Here is a 23,131-nt window from a genome sequence, read left to right on the forward strand (position 1 = left end):
TAAGAAGATAGAGTAGCTCTTGTGTGTAGTGTATTGTTGGAAAAATATTGTTGTAACCTCAGGTGATTGGTCTTTCAAGTGTGTGAGCTGCACGTTTGTGCCTGTGCTTATGGGTTGCTCGGAGAGCCATGAGAAAATCATCGTTGGGGAAAAGCATTGCTTTGGTTCTGAGCCTGCGACTGCTATGGCAACAGGGATGAAAGGTGTATTTGCAGCTCATCATGACCTTTCAGAAAAGGCTTTCTGATCTTGTACACACACACACACACACACACACACACACACACACACACACACACACACACACACAGGTTGAGTTGGAAAGCATATCAAAGCAACCCTCAGCTGTTGTAAGGTTATAGTAGAAGGAATACTTTAGAATTGATGATGTAATAGAAAGTGCATTATCAATTTGAAGCACACCATGGAGACACTGGAACATTCATCACTATGTCATCATGTCTAAAATGTATTACATCTTGTCTTACGTGCCTATAGTATTAATCACCTTTTACTTTAAAGTGCGTGTGGCTAAACACAGCCAAAGACTAAGCATAAGCCTAAGCATGATGTTTCTCATCCTTCTCAAAGGCTTTCACCAAAATTATAAACTGTCACTTTAACATGCTTAGAATTTATTAGGTTGAACAATTGTGGTGCTGTTTTGTTTAGTTTTGCTTATGTTTATCAGGCAGTCAATCAAACTTACCCATTAGAATATGAAGACTGATTTTGTTTTTGCCTGCCTCAATCATCTCCATCCTGTGCTCAACTGTTTTTTATGTAAGAAATTAAACATATCGAGGCATGGTGTCTTATTGCATTATAAGAGGTATTAAACACTCTCATAGGATGATGGATTTATTTTAGTTATATTTAAAAAATATAGATATATTAAGCTATGCTGTAACAGTTTTAAGTTTATTATAGAACCCATTACACTTTTATTAATATAAACTTACATTTAATATTGTGGAACATCTGTAAGACCAGTTGTTTCCTGTTATCACTTCTAGCAGTTGGTACTAGTTAGGACTCTTTAGGCTTTTTTTCCCTCTTACTTGAGGTTAACACAGACTGTCATGCTCCACAAAAAAGTAATGAGAATTCTTTCAGAAATGTTACATAATTTAAGTACATTTCAAATGTATAAATGAATATATGTCTTTGTAATGTTTATTTTTTATTTCTTTATGATTTAGGTCAGAATATCAGGATTAGATTTTATATCTAAAAAATATATCTATCTATGGTATATCTGTCTATAGTATCCATAATAAGGGTTTATTTGGATGAGCTATTATTATAGAAATATTAATATATGAGTACAGGGGCATTAATAAAGACCTGTCTTTGAATTACAGCCAGAATTTATGGAATATTAATCATAATCTTCTGAACGATATTAAAACAATTTGTTTTAACTTGGCTTCCTAATGTTCTCCTGTTGAAAAGTATGAAAAAAAGACACCTGACCAATAGATTCGAATGTGCTTTTTTCAGTCCCCATTTGCTGTTCTTGTTACCTCCACTCTTCTGGGAAAATGTTCCACCAAATTTTAGAGTGTGCTTGTGGACATTTGTGTTTAATTCAGCCGCAAGGGCATTAGTAAAATACGTGTGTGTGTGTATATATATATATATATATATATATATATATATATATATATATATATATATATATATATATATATATATATATATATATATATATATATATATATATATATATATATACGTATATATATATATATATATATATATATATATATATATATATATATATATATATATATATATATATATATATATATATATATATATATATATATATATATATATATATATATATATATCTTCAAAGTCTATTAAGGAGGACTATTTATTATCCTACTATTACTTTGTTTAGAAAGTCTGATAGTCTGCATAGTAAGGCGTTTTTTAATGTTTGTGTACTGTACTAATGAATATGTAATTTGTAGACATTGAAAATAAAATATGAACCAGTCTTGCGATTTGAGAATTCTAGATCACTGAAAAAATGACTAGTTTGTTGCATTCTCTACTGTTGAGTTGTGTAGGCCTTATGTTTTCAGATTGTTTGCTTGTCTGAGCTCCTCCTTAGCATGATATCTCAAAAATATATTGAATATCGTTGATGAAGGTTTATATGATCTCAGTCGAATTATATTTACTTAGCAAATTGAACTGGCTAGATTTTGGAACTGATCCGAAAACAGCCAAAGTTAAAGGAAGGTCAAATGTTTTTGATAGATTTTCCTTAATAGCTGTGTAAAGGGTATTTCTGGCATGCAATTTATCAACACCAATGACTAGACAAGTTTGGTGTTGGAAGCATCACCATTGTTGCCCATTGATCTTGGGTTTCACATGTTTGAGGCATGTAGGACTTCTAGGAGGGGAAGGAATTCTTGCTGAGATTGAAGCAAATGATGTGGACTCATCAAATGGCACTAAAGACTGTGTAACAGTTTTGTTTACAATATTCGAATAAAGAATTCTGCAGGTCATCATTCAAAACTTTTGGGCTTGCTTTATAGCAGAAAAATATGATGATCCTTCATATTTGGCTAGATTTTACTCTGTTAGCAACGCCTTGCAACGCCTTGTTTCTGTAAGGATCTGTCTCTTTTGCACAAGTTAGGCAAAGAAAAAGCAGATTAAATACTTTGAAATCAATGCTCTAAAATATCCCAGTTCTTAGAGCTTCCTTTCTCGTTGTGTTTTGAAGCGAGGCATAAAACAGCTGCTTTTCTTAAGCGGAAAACGTATTAGTGCCCTGATAATAATGTTGTGGTAAAAAAATAAATGCGGGCAATTTAGAAAAAAAATATTATTTATATATTAAGGGGGGATGGGTGGAGGTGGTGAAAACGTGTGATTAGACAATACCATATGTATTTTGGTCTTCAGATTTGACTCCTATAGTTGTGAACTATTTGCTGTGTTAATGGCATGTGCATTGCATTCATAGCATCCTAGGCACTGCTGAGTCACTGCAATGTGTTTTTCTCCTGTGTTCATAAGTATGTGTGGGTGCTGCTTATGAATCACTGCTCCCGTGTAGCCTTCCTTTAAGCGCAGATTATCATCAGGTTGCTGGAAAAACAGAGAGCGAATCACCCTATCTGGCATCCATTGGTCGAGCCTTTAGTGTAATCAGAGTTCAGCTGCTCAGAGCTGCTGCTGCTGATCTGCTGCCTCTTATTAACGGCTGAGGGGAGAAGAGGAAGGCTGCATCTCTCCTTCCTTCTCTCACTCTCCTTCCTTTTCTATTCACTCTTTATCTCTGTGACACTTGTTTTACCTGTACGAGGGACTGAGAACCCAGACACAGAGGAGGCGTGAAAAGGCAGCACACACTCCCTTCATTCAGTGAACCAGAACCAAAACATTTCTATAGCGTCATTGGATTGCTGTTTTTGGTGTGTCGTCCTAAAAGAAAAAAAAAGAAAAGGAGCATAGTGATTGGTGAGACAGGGACCCAGGGAGCGGCTCCCTGGGATGCTGCAGATGGTTCGGACCCTTGCGCAGTTCACCATCGCTCTGGATGAGATGCAGGAGAACGGAGAGAGCCTTGGGGATGATGGAGGAGGAAGCGGAGGAGGAGGGAATGCTGGCCGTGGAGGAGGAGGAGGATCAAAAGTACCCAGTGAAGAGTCTGATGGAAATGTCGGGGTCACGATAAGCCCCCCGATCCACACCGAGGTACAGCTAGACGCATTCAGTCACTTTATCCTGTAAAATCGAGGCTAGAGTTTTACAGCATTGCTGACCTGTTGTTGGTCACATGATCTTACTTTTATCTTGTCATCTCTCAGCTGTTGTTATGTCATGCTGGAGATGTTCACTATTAGTTGTTGAAAAAAGAAATGCTGTAACTTTGAGCCATACACTTTCTGTCTGTTCTTTATCTTGAAACAGACATGCAGGGACCTTATATCTCTTTTTTTTTTCTGAATCATCTCCTCACCTACTTATACTTGCGTGTGAAGTTGTTTCGATCACTCATCTACGCGTACATCTTTCCAGGGCATACACACGAGTGTGTACCTGTCGGCGTGTGTTTACAACCCCACCCTACTCTGACACCCTTGCGTAAAAGCCTTTTGCTAACTTGTTTGTGCCGGCAATTCCAATGTTGAGCACATCATAAACACTGTTGATTTGTAGCAAATGGTTGAAATGTGGTTCTGGTAATATATAGCCAGAGAACAATTTTATATATATAATAATATAATTTCTGCCCAAGAAATTTATTTTATTTTATTTTTTTTTTCAAGAATCAATCTGAAAGTCAGCAATGCATTAAATCCTGATTACTATTCAAGAGCAAGCATGAAAGTCTTAACAAATTAAATGAATGCACTAAATAAATGCAGATCATAATGAAAACTACTGTAGGATCAACATTTTTAAATAACAATCAAGATATTAAACTGTAGGATAAACTTTAACTAAAAAACAATCAAGATATGAACGATCTCACAACATGGGGACGCTAACATGATTAATAGTTATTTAAACTGAGATTTCTTAGCAAAACAACAGGAAGTTGAAAATGGGAACATTTGTACATGATGGATATATAATCAACTCCACACTGCAGGAACTAAGGAGGTCTTCTTACGACTCAAACTGATAATCTGCACAAATGGGATTTACTTCTCGGTGTGTTGACGTAGGAAGTGGAACCGGCAAGATTGGATTTTGCTTTTGCTGTGTGAACGCAGAGCCATGTTCTCATCCCATTACAATAGTTTTCCTGATTCTGTTTGGCTTTTATGTGGTTTTTTTCCTATTCTTATCCTGCTGTGAACCTAAATATTATTTATATTATGAATAGCTGGAGGAGGGACTTTAGCTTTTTTTTTTTTTTTTAATGTATAATGAAAGTCTGTGGGAGGTAGAAGTTATTTTTGCTCTTGTATTTTTTCTCCCTCATTCTCATCATTATTTATGTCACTCCTATTCTCACAATCGGTCCTTTTTGATCGTGTTTTACTTCGGACAAAAATAGACGCCTACCGTACCAACGATACCAACATTAAGAAAGTGTCATTAACAAAACTACCACCGTAGCATGTTTCTGTTGGGTTTCAGGGACGAGCTGTTTGCAACATATTCGATTTCTTTTAAGACCTTAAATGTGAAGATGTTTTTTAAAGAAGAAAAAGAAGAATCCGCTTTAATGGCTAAATATGCAAACAGTTACTGTTTAGAACAACCCAACATGAGAATGAAGCAAAGTGGTAAATGAAGCAACGGTTTGGAGTTCCAGGAGGAATGTTTTTGACAATAGTGACTCTCTAGCAGTCGTGAGATTGAAACTCCCACCTTTCTGTTTTATAAAAATGTTCATGGCACAAGAGACTTCATGTCCATCATGTCTACAATATGTACATGTGGTAAACTAGAAATATGCTTTGGATGTAAAAAGAAAACTGAATGGAATTTGAATATCTTTGATGCCAGAGCTTTGCAGAAATGTCTTTCCGGCATAAGTTTCTACTTTTGAGACTTGCGCTTTCTGCCTATAGGGATTACATTATAGAAATAAGGGTCCGATTTAATGACCAAGGCTGTAAAAACACTCAGTTCTGCCTAAAGACAATATTTTAATTGATAACCTGTAGCTAAGTGTATTTCCTTAGGCAGCAAAATGTCAAAATTTGACCAGATGTTTGGATGTGTTCCTTAATAATAATAGCTAATAGCTAATAACTATATTATATATAACTATAATAGTTAATAATACCTAATAGCTAATAAATAGAGCGAACAGATTGCTGCGTATGGTCTCACATGGACACATAGATGACCTAAAGGATAGATTCTTTTATTGAGTCATTTATTGCTCAGTCATTTTTATGACATTTGAATGTTTTATGAAATATGAAAGTTTATTTCTTTATGTTGTCTCAGGGAATTTCTTTTCTTATCAGTTTCATCTCAGGAGGTTGCTCATTAGGGTTGTAAATCCATGTTCAGTTGTCTCGAGAGCTGTTTTTTTCTGTTTTTTTTTTCTTGTTTACTGTTGAGAAAAATATGCTATACAAAAAAAAACCCTGAATTAAATTAAAGTTTATAAGTGGTATTTATATCAGCTTTTGAATTATTCACACGGATGTAAAAGAGGAACGATCTAAAGAGCAGCAATTATTATTATAAATATTTTTCTTATTAGCTCTCCTACATGCTAAATGAGTCAATCATTTGTCTATCGGTGGAGTCAGGAAAGAGTCTTTTACATACAATTTTCTTACACTGTTGACTTCTCAAACTAACTACATTGTAAATTGCTAGAATAAATAGGTAAGATACTGTGTGCAAAAGGGGAAACCTTTATTTTTTTCCAGAGCAGTCTTCAACCAGGTGAAAGGATTTCCTAATGTGTGAACATCTGTTTTCAGTTCTCCAGCTCATTGAATTGCTTTGCAGTGAATCAAATCAATTGGGATTGTCATTTTAGGCAGATAAATTAGAAAACGGTGAAGAAACCCATTTGAAAACGCACTGCTTCTACTACTAGGCGTGCATTATAGATTAACCTTTTTATAGATGACTAGGAGTTCGTATTGAATTTATTTATTTTTTGTTCATTGCTGGAAGGTTGACTGGAAGACATTTCTAATGTTTTTTTTCTTTCTTTTACCTGAAGATAAATGACTAGCCTCACTTTGATCGATAATGAGTGTGAAAGATCAGAAATGTATAAACATACTACATACATGGTCTTGTTTTGGGAGCATCCGTGTTATGTAACACCACTTAATAACAGCATATTGGCAGTTCCAGGGAAAAGACCTTCTCTCAGTACTTGGTCTTATAAACATCAATGGCATGATAAAGAGATGGAGCGGAGAAGGGAGGGGATGGAAGAGAGATTCTGTGACCTTGGGGCACAAAGATGAAAGGTTTTTTTGGCAAGAGGGAGTAGCAGCATGGCTTCTTCTCTGCTGCTGTATCTAGGGACACTAGTCACAGAGACGAAAGGATGGAGTGACGACAGCAGGCTGTAAGCGAGTGGAGAGGAGGAGGGGTTGGAGAGCTGCTGTCTGACCCAGGTGCTAGGCAACTAGCTTTGCATGTTCCCGAGTTGCTCTCTTTTTTTTTTTTTTCCGTCTTCCATCACTTTGATAAATTAGCACATTGATTATCAGATCTTAAGTGTATTTTGCTACAATGTCTCTCTGAGTTCTTGGTAAGGCAGTAATGACAATATAATTTGTCCAAGAACAGAGATTTTTCATGTCTTTTCTGGGTGGCTAATTAAATGACTGGTTTATACAACCAATTTCTGCTTCACGCAAATTTGTGAAATGCGAAGTTATTTGACAGCTGTTGCTGGTGATCAAGGCAGCAGACAGTTTAAAAGTGTTTGTGCATGTGTCTACATTTTATTGGGGCTGTAAAGGTTGTAAAACTTGGCAGAAGTACTAAGCATTGCTGGATCTCTCTGCATCCCTAAAAACCTCCAGCAGAGCACACTTCAGAAGGAAATGAGATCTCTCCAAGGCCTTCATAAGAGAACCAGACACCAGCTTCACCATGCCAACAAAAACTCATCAAAGACCACAGTCATAGCACCGTGTTCAGTTTCTCGCTGGGTTTTTGGGTTTTAGCCTCAAGGGCTATGAAGAACAGAGCTGGATGAGTCATGGTCTGAAGGGGTCAAGAGGACGCGGTGCTTCTTAACACAGTCAGCTGTACAGAGTCCTGATTTGCACACTGGTGATTATGAGTTTCGAGATTGGCAATTACCATTATGGGCTCCAGCAGCAGGTCTTATCAGGGGTAATTACGCTCTACAATTAACTGAAGGGAATCCATTTAGTGGCATAAACCTTTGACTCTGGGTAATTTGCAAGAAGTTGCAAGTTGACAGAATCTTGTTTGGAGGGTATAAGTTGCCGATGACTGATTTTACTTTTCTGCCCACCCCACGTATTAAAGATTATTCTTTTTTAGCAGCGTGAACCAATCTGGTCATTTTGTTCTGACCATTTTTTCTCTCTTATCTAGGCAATTGTATGCATAGTTCAATGTGTCTCACTCTGTGGGTTTTCTTTTACACTATGTGAAAATTTCCTGTCACTTGTTTTTGAAATTCCAATGAAAACCACAGATGACGACACCCTAATAAATTAAAATGAACTGTAGCTCTTGACCTGTATGTTTTATTTAAAAAAAATGTGCATTGTGCTGCTGCAACACGATCGATTAGTTGCATAAATGCAACAGGTGTACAGGTTTTTTCCTATTAAAGTGCCCAGTAAGTAAGTATAAAAAGTAAAAATATTCAATGGCAAATATAAGGATAAAATATTTGTAACTTTCTGAAAAATGTGAATAAAAGAGAAAAAAAAATGTTCGGATACAGAATCAACATATGTCAGCTGTGCTCACTCAGATTCCTGTTCATGGCAGAAGGGCAGTCTTTTGCTTTTGTAACCTATTTGGATTGTCATGTGTGTTCTAAGGTGTTTTTCTGCTCATCACTGTTATGAAGAGTGAGTATTTGTGTTTCTGTTAGGCTGAACCAGTAATCAAACACCTTCCTGTCAGATCAAACCAGTCTGGCCATTTTGTTGTTGTTTTTTGCACTTTTTTTGTCGTGTATGTAAGTATGAGAAGATAAGTCGTTTTTGAAATATTTAAACAACCGAGTGCTATTAGTCATGCCGTAATCGTGGTGACTAATAAAACATTTCTCCACTGTTCATGAATTTTATTCGCATGTTTTTAATGCACTGCTTAATCACTTAATACACTTAATGCACTGCTGCCACATGATTGGTTGATTGGATAGTATGAAAGTGTGATGGGTGACTGTAAAGTCTTATTTATACACAAGTTAAAGCACAAATTGCTGCTTTTATTTTTCTTATTGTAGCAAGTATGTGTTGACTGAGGTAAATCTAGTGTTTTAAAACTGTGATTTGACACATTATTAGTCTTTTGTAGAGCTAAAATCTGAGTAAAATTTATAACTTTGGTTCATTCCCTACTTGGGTGATATAATTTTACAGAAGCCATAATTAAACAAATGTCTTGGCTGATGGGAAAACGGTTTAATTTATTGATTTTAAAAGTGGCAACAGAAAAGATAAACAAAACCTCTACGGAGTCCATGTACTAATATTATTATAGTGTCAAGAACCGAGAGCAGGCTCCAGGTAAATTGCTATATAATGATATAAATATTTAACCAAACAAATCGCATTTGCAGTACTATTTCATTATTCTGGTTGCTGTGCTATAGCTCTGGGCTTTGGGGAAATCTCATCTATAAAACTAAAATGCTGCCACCCATGCTTGTTTCACTGATGCAATCGGACCATACTAGCTGTTGATTGGAAGCGGACTGAGGCTTAAGCAGTTTTAGAAGTGATTTTTTTTGTTTTGTTTCACAGCCGAGGCCGAATGCTTTGTCCTCACCTGTCTTAATGAACCACACCAATAAGAAGGGTTAGATTCAGAACAGTCTAAATGTGGAAGTACCGTTTTAGTGTTTTCCTCTCATCCTTGTACTACACTTCTCATATCACTGCTCAACTTTCAGCATTGTGGAAATTAAGGGTCTAATGTAGGGCTGCAGCTATTGATTATTTTAGTAATCAAGTATTTTACCGAATAGTCCATCAATTAATTGAGTAATCGGATAAGAAGTACTTTTCCTTTATTAAAGAGCAATTCTAAATATACAAGAGAAAATAAGACAGGTTTTTTTTTTCCTTTTTTAGAAAAATATAAATTTTTACTGCTGAAATTGCAGACAAGAATAGCTGTGAAAACTAAACCTATTTAGTGCATTTAATTGCAATATTACATCAAAATACAAATATATAAATAAAAAATCATAATCAAAAATATAAAAACTTAGTTTCAAATTACTTTTAAAAAGGTAAACACACTGTATGTTGTTTTAGTTTGAAATGATTCCAAACTTTGGAAACTTTTTGTCGTTTTCTTTGGCCTGAATCTTCCTCCACCCCCACTGTAGTGCCAGAAAGCTTTACACATTGAAAATGAAACGAACTACAATCAGTAGAATCGAATGGGTTTTAAACTAAGCCTCCGATCTCTGGAGAGAACTCTGTCTAACAGTCAGCTCTGGAGAAGACGGAACAAGACAGATGAAGCAGCGGAGCCTCGTTCATACACCAACAGCTCCAAACTTCAGGCTGACAACATGGTTACCGTGGCTGCACCAGAAATGGATGTTTACAAGAAATAAAGTCGTAACTGAGAGAAATTAAGGCAGAAAAAACATGTGAATTGTGATAAAAAAATTGGGCAAACCTTTTTTCTTTTAATGTGGCGGAAATGCTCTTCCATACAGCAGACAAGACGCTGCAGAATGAAAAATGGAGGAACATGGAGAAAACAGCGAGGGGAGAGGAGAAGATTCAAGCCAAAGAAAACGAAACGAACGTTTTCAAATGTTTTGATAATTTCGAACTAAAACATAAAGAAAACACCGTACAGTGCATTTAACCAGTGCGTTGATTTTTTTTTATGTATATATATATATATATATATATATATTTGTATTTGAATTTTGATATAACATAGCATTTAGTATTGCTATAAATCTTATTCGATTACTCGATTAATGGATGGAATAACCGCTAGAATACTCGATCGCTGAAATAATTGATGAATTCATTGGTCAGAGGATTTACCCGGTTAATTATCCCCAGGACATTTAGCAGGCTGTGTTCATCTCGGTGCTCATCCCTTACAGTGATTTTAAAAAAATATTTAAGCTCTCACTCTTGGTGGGCTTGAAAAATGAATGACCCTTTGAGTTTATATGTTTAAATCTGCTCTATGCATATTTTAAATCCACTGTGGATTTCACAGTGCATGAGCGATTCATCCATCTTTTCTTGCTGTTCTTGGCAATTTTTTTTCATTTCTCCTTAGTTCTATGGTTTTTCATTCTTTCTGTCTTTCTTTAACAGCTTTGTCAATCATGTTCACACAGTTCAACCTAGACGCGACGAACGAGACTTTGCCTTTCACAGCTTATTAAGGGAAACGAAAATATCCCCGATTCTCCATTTTAGATTGTTCTCTTGTACCTCTTGGTCACACAATGTACCTTGCTGTTTCCCAGAAAACTATTTAGTCCACACCTTTTGTGGAATATGATTGCTAGGCAATTACAGGCCATATATTACATAAGGGCCTATTATATGCATCAGTAGTACAAGAGTGCAAAGCACCTTCTAAACTAAACATAAGCCAGGCGAGTAGCGCTTTTCATCAGATTACACATTTTTAAGATCTTTATGTAGAGTATCCAGCATATAATTCCTATAGGTTAATGATATACACTGAAGAGGTCCTCTCAGAGGATCGCCAACGCACTACTCAATACAATTTAGGATTGATAATTATCTCATTATGAACATGTGTTTCTCCTGTTTGTCCTATTTTGTGCATCGCCAGTTTTTACAGGATTTTTGTGGATACTGTAGGAAAAAGTGAGCTCGGAAGTTATAGCTCAGTGGTGATATTGGATTTCTGATCTGAATGACACTAATTCAAATCCCAGCACCACAAACCTACTACTGTTGGCCATGTGAGCAAGGCCCTTAACCCCTCAACTGCTCAGCTGTATTAATAACATAACTCCAATTCGCTCTGGATAAGGCGTTTGCCAAATGCCATAAATGTAAATGTGTCTTAGGGTTTCATTGTTGTACAAGGGTTTGACTTTGACCAAAGAATATCCATATTTTTTACTTTATTGTTGTACTTAAATACATTTTTCTTGTGTACTTTATCAGAGTATTTTTATTTTGGAAAATATTTACTTTGGTACGTTAAACGCGTAACATCGTACTTTTCACTCCACTACATTTCAGAAAAACATGCCGTTCATCACTATGTATGAAGTGAATACATAAATCATAACCTGTCACGGGACTCCAACATAACCACACTGTTCTGGTAGGAGTGTGTGCGGAGTACGGGTTTTACTGAGTGCCTGTACCAATAGAAAACTTTTTAAAACAAATTTTTAAAAATGTATTTCTCTATAGATCATAAAGTTCTTTTACTTTTGAGAATTTACTTTTAAAAGCAAGTTCTTTCAATTGCTAAAGTAAAAGGAGTCCTTTTTTTTAAGCAAGGGCATTGTAGTGTTAGTCAAGCACAGGAATGGTATGCTTCGTCCTCCACTATTTTATTTTGTGTAGTCTTGAAATATGACAAGGAAGTAAGAATTTCATTACACTTGCTGTGCACACGACAAAACCTTTTGACTTGATATTGAATCAAGTACATAATTACAGTTGTGTTCAAAATTATTCAACCCCCACTGAAATTGATTGTTTTGGTCGGTTTGACATTGATTATGATCATTCAGTCATCCTGCTTACAATTAAATCAAAGAGGCACGTGTAGGTCAGACAAATATAACATAACATTTATAATGAAATAACCACAAATGTCTTTTCTGAGCTCACATCATTTTCAGTTTTATTCAACCCCAAGTGACATTCAATCTTAGTACTTAGTACAACATCCTTTTACAGTTATAACAGCTTTTAAACGTGAAGCATAGCTTGACACAAGTGTCTTGCAGCGATCTACGGGTATCTTCGCCCATTCATCATGGGCAAAAGCCTCCAGTTCAGTCACATTCTTAGGCTTGCGCACTGCAACTGCTTTCTTTAAGTCCCACCAGAGGTTCTCAATCGGATTTAAGTCTGGTGACTGTGATGGCCACTTCAAAATGTTCCAGCCTTTAATCTGCAACCATGCTCTAGTGGACTTGGAGGTATGCTTGGGATCATTGTCCTGTTGAAAGGTCCAACGTCTTCCAAGCCTCAGGTTTGTGACGGACTGCATCACATTGTCATCCAATATCTCCTGGTACTGAAGAGAATTCATGGTACCTTGCACACGCTGAAGCTTCCCAGTACCTGCAGAAGCAAAACAGCCCCAAAACATGATTGACCCCCCGCCATGCTTCACAGTAGGCAAGGTGTTCTTTTCTTCATAGGCCTTGTTCTTCCTCCTCCAAACATAGCGTTGATCCATGGGCCCAAACAGTTCTAATTTTGTTTCATCAGTCCACAGAACACTATCCCAAAACTTCTGTGGTTTGTCCACATGACTTTTGGCATACTGCAGTCGACTCTTCTTATTCTTTGGGGACAGCAAGGGGGTGCGCCTGGGAGTTCTGGCATGGAGGCCTTCATTACGCAGGGTGCGCCGTATTGTCTGAGCAGAAACTTCAGTACCCACATCTGACAAATCTTTTCTCAGTTCCTCAGCAGTCACACGGGACTTTTCTCCACTCACGCTTCAGGTAGCGCACAGCAGTCGAAGTCAGCATCTTCTTTCTGCCACGACCAGGTAGCGTTTCAACAGTGCCCTTTGCCTTGAATTTGCGAATGATGCTTCCTATGGTGTCTCTTGGTATGTTTAACATCTTTGCAATCTTCTTATAGCCATTGCCCTTCCTGTGAAGAGTAATCACCTGTTCTCTTGTCTTCCTGGACCATTCTCTTGACCTCACCATGTTTGTAACCACACCAGTAAATGTCTAGAAGGAGCTGAGTATCACAGTCATTTTAAAGCTGCCTAATTGGTGCTTATTAGGCTTTATTGCTGCTCCCTGATATCCACAGGTGTTTTCAATACCTGATTGAAAACACTTCATTGAACCTCTGTTCTTCAGAGTGGTAGTCTTTAAGGGGTTGAATAATTATGTCAATGAAGAATTCACAAAAGAAACATTTACTACTGTATTACAAAACTAATTGATGTCATTTTAGTTGCATATGGTTCTTTAAGAAGTCCTTGTAGGATTTCATTCTGAATACAATTACAAATGTACACTAAATTCCCTAAAACCATTTACAGCATTGGGGGTTGAATAATTTTGAACACAACTGTATGTTAGGAATTCACAGAGCCTAGGTTCTGCTTCCTAACTTTTATGAATTACTTTTCCTACTGAAAAGCTAATAGTTGAACATACACAATATCCTATTCATATCAAATGCAATCTTATTCACGGTTTGATTTAGATTGTTGTTAGATTTTTTTTAGTTAAAGGAAAACATTTAGCAACCATATTACGTGTAAGATATGTCAAACTGTTACAATTAACAGAGCTGAGTGGTGTTCAGTATTTCAGACACTTAATAGCATTTATATTTATAAAAACAGGGAAGTTGTTGCTGAGCTACAAACAGTAGCAGCCATTTTGAAGCCAAATCACTTTTTTCCTCTCTGCATATACAGTAGTTAGGTGTGTACACAGAGACATCACAGTAAGAAAGTGTGGCTTTTTGATTTACAATATGTTTTAGAGTCAAAGGTGTTATTGGTTTGTCATGGTGTTTTGTAATGCATACTATAAGCGTGTTAGCTACATTTGCGTTCTGATGTAAATACCGGACCGTGCTCAAATCACATCTCGATTTAGGGATCAGGCAGATTATTTTTTTTTGGCTCTGTTTGGAGATACAGTATGAATGCGTAAACAGGAAACTCTTATTTTGATTAGAGACCAGCCAGTTTGCATCATCGCAAAATGTGTGTTTTTGAGACTTGGAGACTTTGTTTATGCATCCCCAAGAAACTGTAACCATGTGTTTGTACAGTATTTCACAAAGTATTTTCTCAAGGGACAATACTATAGAAACTTGGATATATATTTTAGAGTAGTCAATGTGCAGCTTGTGTAGCAGTACAGATTTACCGTCCTCAGGAATTAATCCAACATACTGACAGTCAGTCAGTGCTCAGACCATATGCCACACACTGCAACAAGTCAGTTTGCATGGCTGGCATCCCAGAAGGAAGCCTCTTCTAAAGCTGGCTCACAAGAAAACTCGCAAACAGTTTACCGAAGAAAACCTGTCCAAGAGCATGAATTATGAATTACTGGAACCATCTCATGTGGTTTGATTAGACTAAGATAAAAATGTTTGGCTCAGATGATGTCCAGCATGGTCTGGTGAGGACTACCAAGAAAACTGTGTCTTGCTTACAGTCAAGCATGGTGGTGGTAGCATCATGGTCTGGGGAGCTGCAGTTCAGTGAGGGGATTAAAGATTCCAACATGTACTGAGACATTCTGAAGCGAAACATGATGCCCCTCCCTTTAGAAACTGGGCAAATTTTTTAGATACTGCATGTGCGTGTGTGTGTGTGTGTGTGTGTGTGTATGTATGTGTGTGTGTGTGTGTGTGTGTGTGTGTGTATATATATATATATATATATATATATATATATATATATATATATATATATATATATATATATATATGTGTATATATATATATATATATATATATATATATATATATATATATATATATATATATATATATATATATAGTTATAATAAAGAATGGTTTATAGTCACACTATCCGGTGTCACCCAGATGTGGAAATGTATCCTTTTGAGTCTGGTTCCTCTCAATGTTTCTTCCGCTTTCCACCTCAGCAAGTTTATACTTGCCACATTTGACCCTAGTTTGAGATTTATTACTGGATTTTTTTTTTAAAGCCGCTTTATGGAAATGTTTTATTTCTTAAAAATGCTATTTAAAGTATGTGTTTCTGTTTTGTCTTGCTGTTTTGATGGCTCACTGTATTGTGTTTCTCTGCAGGATATGAGAAGACATGTCATGATGACTCTACTGGACACTGAACAGTCATATGTGGACTCTCTGAGAACGCTGATTCAGGTACAACAGCTTCTCTTTATATGTCTCTCTCCTCTCCTTTTTTTCAGTATCTCCTTTTATACTTCTTTCTCTCTTCTTTTGGCTGCCACAAGGAATTCATTTGCACTCTTTGACACTGGTATATAACAGTTTACTTTAATAAACCTGTTAGAGTTGTATGTGTGTGTGTCATAGAGAGAGATTAGGAAAGCCGGCAATCCATTGTAAGGTGTTCCTGACCCACGGGCTCTTTCAGCGCGTGTATCGCTGTCGCGTCACCATGGTTACGTCGGGTTTGGCCCAAGATGCTGCGGCAGTTAAACGTTTCCCATCACTGCACAATTGCAGCAGCGATTAGTGGCCTCGGTCTGTTTATCAGCTTTAAATCAGCCCTGTGCGCAACGTCATTCAGTTTAAGCACTAAATTGAGCTCACATGGAGAGACAGGCGCTCACGCCGCTTTCAGCGAGGCCATGTACCAAAAAAAGAAACATTTTTTTGGCGTGAAACGTTTTCATTGGACAGACGTATTTGTCAAAAAAAAAAATAATTCATGCACTCATTCATTTACCTTTTACCTCCTTTAAAAGGGTCATGGTGTACCATAACAGTGGTGGTTTATATTATCTCATGCAGGTCTGGTTCTTGTGGCCTCAATCCAGTAGCACACGCCCGATAAGGCTCTAGCTTTAGCGCAGCAGAAAGGCACTTTAAAAGGTGCCCAAGGCCACTTTAACTGCTACTTGAAGGAACTGGGGGCTGTACACAAAGGCTGTTTCATATTCACTAAGGCAAAATTCAGTTTCAAAAACGTAAAAATAATTATAAAAAAATGAATTACTGTAGAATAATTACCATTCTTACCGACTCCTTTCCAAATAGCTAGTTGCTAAGTAACTGCTAGCAAACTAGCATGATCCCAGAATCCATCTAAGAGAAAAGAGGTACCTATTAAACCTCTCAGTTCTGGCCATGTGAGTTTGGAGTTGCTTTCATACCAAAGTCATCCTCATTTTATGTTACTTAAATTTATGTCCAGTTTCTGTGCATGTTATCTCCAAGTTTGTGTGTGTTTCCTCTGGTTTTCTCCTAAAAACATGCTGGTAGGTGGAATTTGCAAATTGTCTAGAGATGTGACTGACCGGGTGAATGTGTGATTGCATGGCTTCTTGTGATGTATTGGAGGAAATGCTTTACTCTTTTTTCTCATTTTTTTTTCCAATTTGTTTCTTTTACATTTATTTAAACAAAATAAAACTAGTTAGCAAGCATATTTTATCACAAATAACAATTAATTGACAAAGTACAGCATACATGCACTAAAGCAAAAGTACACACACCCTGCTTGAATATTATTCCAAAAAAAGTATTTCTTTTACTTTTCTATTTGAAGTACAAAAGTCCTTGCTTTTGAATGTATTTCAGTTTGAAAAGTCAATTAATCCTTATCTATGAGAACTGCTGTATATTTGAATATTTGATGCATCTCAAGTATCTTTCTGGGCATTATAATTTTGTTAGGAGAGAGTTGCACACTGTTACACACACTGTTACACACTCTGAGAGAACCCTTATAATAATCATGGAGTTACATTTGTGGTCACGTGATTAGTTGTCATGTGACACCGTTTATGTATTCATTTAATTGTAGCGAGGACGGGAATATTTTTCTGAAATGTAATGGAGCAGAAAGATATTATGCATTACAATGTAGTGAAGTAAGTTTCTCCAAAACGAAAATACAGTTAACCCTCGATAATCTGCACTTCGGAACTCGCTGCTCGAAAAGTTCACTGGTTCTCATTTGGAACCTGACTAACACCAAGTTGGGGATTATCTCAAAATTCGTTGGACCGAATGTTCAGGAACGTTAGTAATTATAAACATTTTTAAGTTTTAATGTAACAAATTCATAAACATTTTTTAAACACATTATTGTGTTTAAGTGACAATGTGTAGATGAATTCACTAAGGTACTATAGGGGGTTCGTGGGTACGTCCAAAATTAGCAGATTGTCTGAACTCATTACATTCTAAGAACCCCTGTGATTTTCGGGGGACCACTGTACTCTAATAAAGTACAGATACGTGAAAAATAATTGACTTAAGGAGAGTAACACGATAAAAATACCTTTGATTATGATTGATCTGGTCATTTGAAATATGTATTGCAGAACTTTGCATACTTTGTCTTAGCGGCCTGAGACAAAAATGTGTCAGTTATGTTTTATTAAAAAGAATGGCCGGAAAGAAAGAAATAAAACATCCCACCAGGTATATTCTTTGCTGGAAGTATATTTAAAAGAAATACATTGTATCTGTATAAGAGATTATCAGAGAAAATCATTTGTAATATTTTATACTACTGTTTTTGAGATTTTATTACACATGTTGTGGAGTGTGTGTGTATATATAAAAAAAACAGGTTTATGAATTAGAAAAACAAGTAATACATGTTTAATGAGGAAATACTGCAGTATTTATGAAACACTGCATTATTTATTATCTGTGCAGGCTCACACCAGAAACCCCCTTGAGTTTAGTTGAACAGTGAAGCAGAAATGTATTGATACTTTTGTTTTTTTTTGTTTTTTGAATGAATAAATCTTTAAAATGATAACCTTGCAAATTCAGTCTAACATTCTTACTCACAAAAAGGCATGTTTTAATAACATTTCTAAGCATATGGTCACCTATCTTGTGGTCATTTTAGTTTTCTTTTTCTTCTTATAGCTGTTATTTATAATAGATTAGCTATTCTTATGTATAGATAGGACTGTGGTACTTGTGGTAACTGGTGCATTTTGATGATGAATCTTTGCAGAGCTACATGAAGCCACTGAAGCAGCCGGATAACTCGCTGCTCTGCGATCCGTCTCTGGTGGATGAAATGTTCTACCAGATCCCTGAAATCCTGGAGCACCACGAGCTCTTCCTGGAGCAGGTGATCACCTGTGTTAATGACTGGCATGAGCGCCAGACCATCGGTGACCTCCTGGTTCAGTCGGTGAGTAAAGACAATCTTTTTTGAGAGGTTTTAGTATCTTAATTTGTTCATTGAGTGCATGGGGTTTTGTTTTAGTTTATTTGTCCCTGGAAGCAGCAGCATCTTAAAGGTCTTCTCTTAAGGCTTTCTTATAGGATAGGCAGGGTAAGTATTAGCAAATAATATAGAAATAATAAGTTTTCAATTCCAGTCACTGTTTCCCTCTCATACCTGCTTAAATCTCAGGCCTGTCTAATGAAAAAATATCATAAAATAAAAATATTTCATTATGGTTTTAAATTATTTTGTTTGATGCATATAAATTAATGTCTTTCAATTCACTGTATTGTAAAATACTTTAATGCTATAGCTATTAGGCATCCTTTTTTATTCCACCATGTGCTTTAGTCGAGGTGATTTTTTCATTTGCATGAATCAAGGGCATACATTTTTTTTTTTTGCACTGCTGCAAAAAGATGTCATATAACTCTTGTTAGCCTAGTCATGACATAATGCGTGAGGCCTGAATTGCTCAGTAGAGGCCCCTAGTGGTCATTATCATCAGCGATATCTTTCTTTATATTGGAAGCGGTTATAATGTTAGTTTATTTATTAAACAAAGGTTGTGTTTCCAAAATGTATGACCAAAGATTAATATTTTTTATGTGTAATGCAAGGATCCTTTACACATTACACATAACAACAGATTTGTTTACATTTCTGACTCAAATTTCAGAATAGAAAAAAACCCTTTCATTGTGTTTTGAGCACTTTGCTCAAAATCATCGAATCGAATCTAAAAAAAAAAAAAAGTGCGAATCTAATGTTAAAAGTTTTTTGCAAAGTTTAATTGCAATATCTTTCCGATGGCTGCCCCGATGCTACAGAATTTAGCTTCACAGCAGTTTTCTTATGTTTTCTTTTTGATTACAGTAAGTCATACTAAAGTACCTAAAGCAGTCTTAATCTGATCCATATCTTATATCTACTGTGCATAGGAATCTTCAGCGAGATATACAACTATAGTCGTCACCAAGCAAGCTCGGGTTGATTATCTAAAATATGTGACAAGGGAATATGACATCCAATTAATTTCCACAGAGTTGTTTCTTAAAAAAGTCATCTCTCCAAGCAAAGAAATGACCACTGCCGAAAAAATGTGCTTAGGTTAAATTTAGAAATCTGAAATATGCTTTTTTTTTTTCCTCTTTCTTGAAAAGTGCCTCTCCATTAGTGATGATGTCATCAGTCATGGCACTCATTATCCACCACCTTTTTGGAATTAGAGCAAAGAGTGGTTGGGAAGAGAGTCAGTCGGGCTGGAGCCTCTAAGTTCTCTTCATGCTCTTGTACAGGTTTTGAGTGCTGCCATGGTTCTCCTTATGCTCTCCTGAGTATGGTCAGAAGACACCTCTGTGTCTGGTATCAAATCCATAGGGAGCCATTTTGTTTATATAACCTCTTAATAGACACTCAAACTGCTTATATACAAAGGCAATTACACAAAGTAGCCTGCATTCGTACTTAAGCAATAGGTAAAAGAACCTTACTGGGATTTGGCTTATGGCTTCAAAGTTATGTGCTGATGTCTATATAATTAGTTTATTATTATTATTATTATTGCTGTTAATTGATTATAATGTAGGTGGCCACCTAAGGGCCAATATTAACAGTTCTTATTGTGATTATAGATAAACATACTGTCTTGAATATTTTAATTTTGAATCACATTTAGGTTCAAAACTTTTACAAGGTAATGTAAAATTTGCAAAATAGAGCATGAAGACGTTAGAATTTTTCTACCACTCAAGCACAGTGTACTACAACTTTGTCATTTAAATAGTATAAAATATGTTATGAATAATTAGCAGTGGCAGACAGCAATGAAGAAAATGTAATTGCTTATGGTACATAAGTAGCTTTTTTTGCGTATCTGTATTTACTGAAGTATTTCCATTTGGGGACACTTTCACTTCAACCTCACTACATTTTAAAGTCAAATATCTTTTTACTCAACTACATGTAGCGATCATTTGTTCCTTTTTATGTACGAGTGAATACAAATGTAACTGATCAAGCACGCAGCAAGCAACCAATCAGGGTAGAGTGCGTTGAACTTGTTTTACTTATTACCAACATACAGTTCAGCATCATTTCAACAGAAATCAGAACATTCTGAGAGGAATAAATGATGGAAGAATCTCCTGGCTCGAACTCGCCACATCATCTGTGGCCTTATTTGCTAAATATTTGGTGAAATATTAAAAAAATACGTTTTTGGGGTCATGAAAATTTTAATAAATATCAATCAGTGTTTGGCTCATTGATATTATTCAATTAATAGACTGGTGTCCTGAGAGTAACATTAGAGTCTTTTCATATAAACTAGAGTTGATAAAGCAAAAAGTCTTGTGACGAAAATGATTTTAGGAACATTATAGCCCTTATAAATCCTACTATGTTGGATATTTAAGTAAATTTGAAAGAAAATTATTTTACTCAAGTGAAAGTTTAAAGGGAGCACTTTTACAGGATTAATATTTTACTTAATGATTCTCTTCTTTAACTTTGTGTACTTTGTCCACCACTTATAATTAGCATTGGAGAGTTGATTTACTGCAAACGTAAAAAATATAAAATGTATCCTCTTATACCAGTCATTATTCATTAACATTTAGTACCTTTTATTTATTATAGTTGCATATAATATTTTGTAACATTCATAAATTAGCTCCTATTACACTTAATACAGAATTTTTTAGCTATACAAGGTTCTTCCCCAGACAGTTAGCACAAATTTGGAGGAACACACTTGTATAGAATTGTTTTGGATGTGGTACCATTAATTATTCAAATGCTTGAAATAGGAAACCAAAAAACCAGCATGTCGATGCCCCTGTACACAAAGCTAGATATATCTATGGGTTAGAGTGAGAGATCTTAATTGGTCTGCTATAAAACTCTGACCTTAACCCTACTGAACAACTTTGGGATTAATTATTATATATCATAATATTATGTAGGGTATTATAATAGCTAATGGGGACTAAATGTGGAGGTTCAATAAAAGCACAAACGAATCTTCTGGTTAAGTGTCCACAAATGTAATTGATCAATGCACTAGTTTTATTTATTTATTATTTATGTTACATTTAGTCCCAATTTGCTCTTATAATTTCTTAGGAAGATGTTCCACTAGATTTTGAAGTGTGTTTGTGGATATTTGTGTTCATCATTCACAAGGGTATTACGAAAGGCAGGTACTAAAGTAGGGTGAGGAGGCCTGGGGTGCAGTCAGCATTCCAATTCATCCCAAAGGTTTTCAGTAGGGATGAGATCAGAGCTGTATAGCGCAAGATCTTTCTCTCCAAAGCATGTAAACCAGATCTTCAAGAAGCTCACTAAGTCAAGTCAATTCAAGTTTATTTCTATAGCGCTTTTTTACAACAGACAATGTCTTAAAGTAGCTTTACAGAATTTAAGAGTTAAGGTGAATAGTGTGTTTTTATCCCTGATGTGCAGCCATGGTGACTGTGGCAAGGAAAAACTCCCTTAGATGTTATGAGAAAGAAACCTTGAGAGGAACCCATCCTCATTTGGGTGACATCAAGAGTGTGATTATAGTCTTTAAACAATACAGAACACTGGAGAGTGAAAACTAACATGAGCACTGGAATGTAAGATTATAAGTAATGTTTTCTCTACAGTATTTGAATACAAATACTGTGGTTATAAAACTAAAAGCATCTGAGTAACTCATAAAATAGCTCAACGTTTGCTATCATCATAGATCCAACACCAGCTTCTCCATGCCAAAGCCTTCAAACACTCAAAGAGGTCCAATGTCAAAACTCTAATTGGCACTGGTACGTCTCTAGATGGTTCCGGATGTTTGTGGGGTCGGCATCTACTTCTTTAAAGATCCACAATCTTTATAAGGTGGGACGTGACTGGGGCTGGAGCAACCTCAGGATTCCTCAGGATGGGGAGAGAAAGAGAAGCAGTGGAGAAAAATTAGCGTAGCTGCTGTTCATGATATTAACAGCACAAGTTGATAATGTGCATGTGATCAGATGTACTGGAGCACAAAGTTATGATATGTGATGTGTGCTCTACCACCTTTAGTGGACTTTGCTAGTCTAGGAACTACTAGAAGTCCGGAGTTTTGAGATCTCAGGGAGCGTGACTGATTGTAGCGTGTTAGAAGACTGGAAAGATAATTGGGAGCTAAACCATTCAGTGTTTTGTAAGTAAGAAGCAGTAGTTTGTAGTCGATTCGAAACTTAACAGGAAGCCAGTGTAGGGATGATAAGATTGGGGTTATATGGTCATATTTTCTCGACCTTGTGAGATCTCTGGCTGCTGCATTCTGAACTAACTGAAGCTTGTTTATTAATGATGCAGGACATCCACCTAGTAA

The 23,131-nt window shown here is 36.1% G+C and overlaps 1 protein-coding gene across 1 annotated transcript in view; it reads left to right on the forward strand.

The window, feature by feature from the left end:
• The window catches only part of LOC124395515 (rho guanine nucleotide exchange factor 17), a 112,849-nt gene that overhangs the window by 65,059 nt on the left and 24,659 nt on the right, over positions 1-23,131 (forward strand). The window contains 2 exon segments of the mRNA XM_046864060.1: positions 15,669-15,746; positions 18,550-18,732. Coding sequence (XP_046720016.1) covers positions 15,669-15,746; positions 18,550-18,732 — 261 coding nt within the window.

Source organism: Silurus meridionalis, chromosome 13, assembly GCF_014805685.1.
Source record: "Silurus meridionalis isolate SWU-2019-XX chromosome 13, ASM1480568v1, whole genome shotgun sequence".
NCBI classification, from domain to species: domain Eukaryota; kingdom Metazoa; phylum Chordata; class Actinopteri; order Siluriformes; family Siluridae; genus Silurus; species Silurus meridionalis.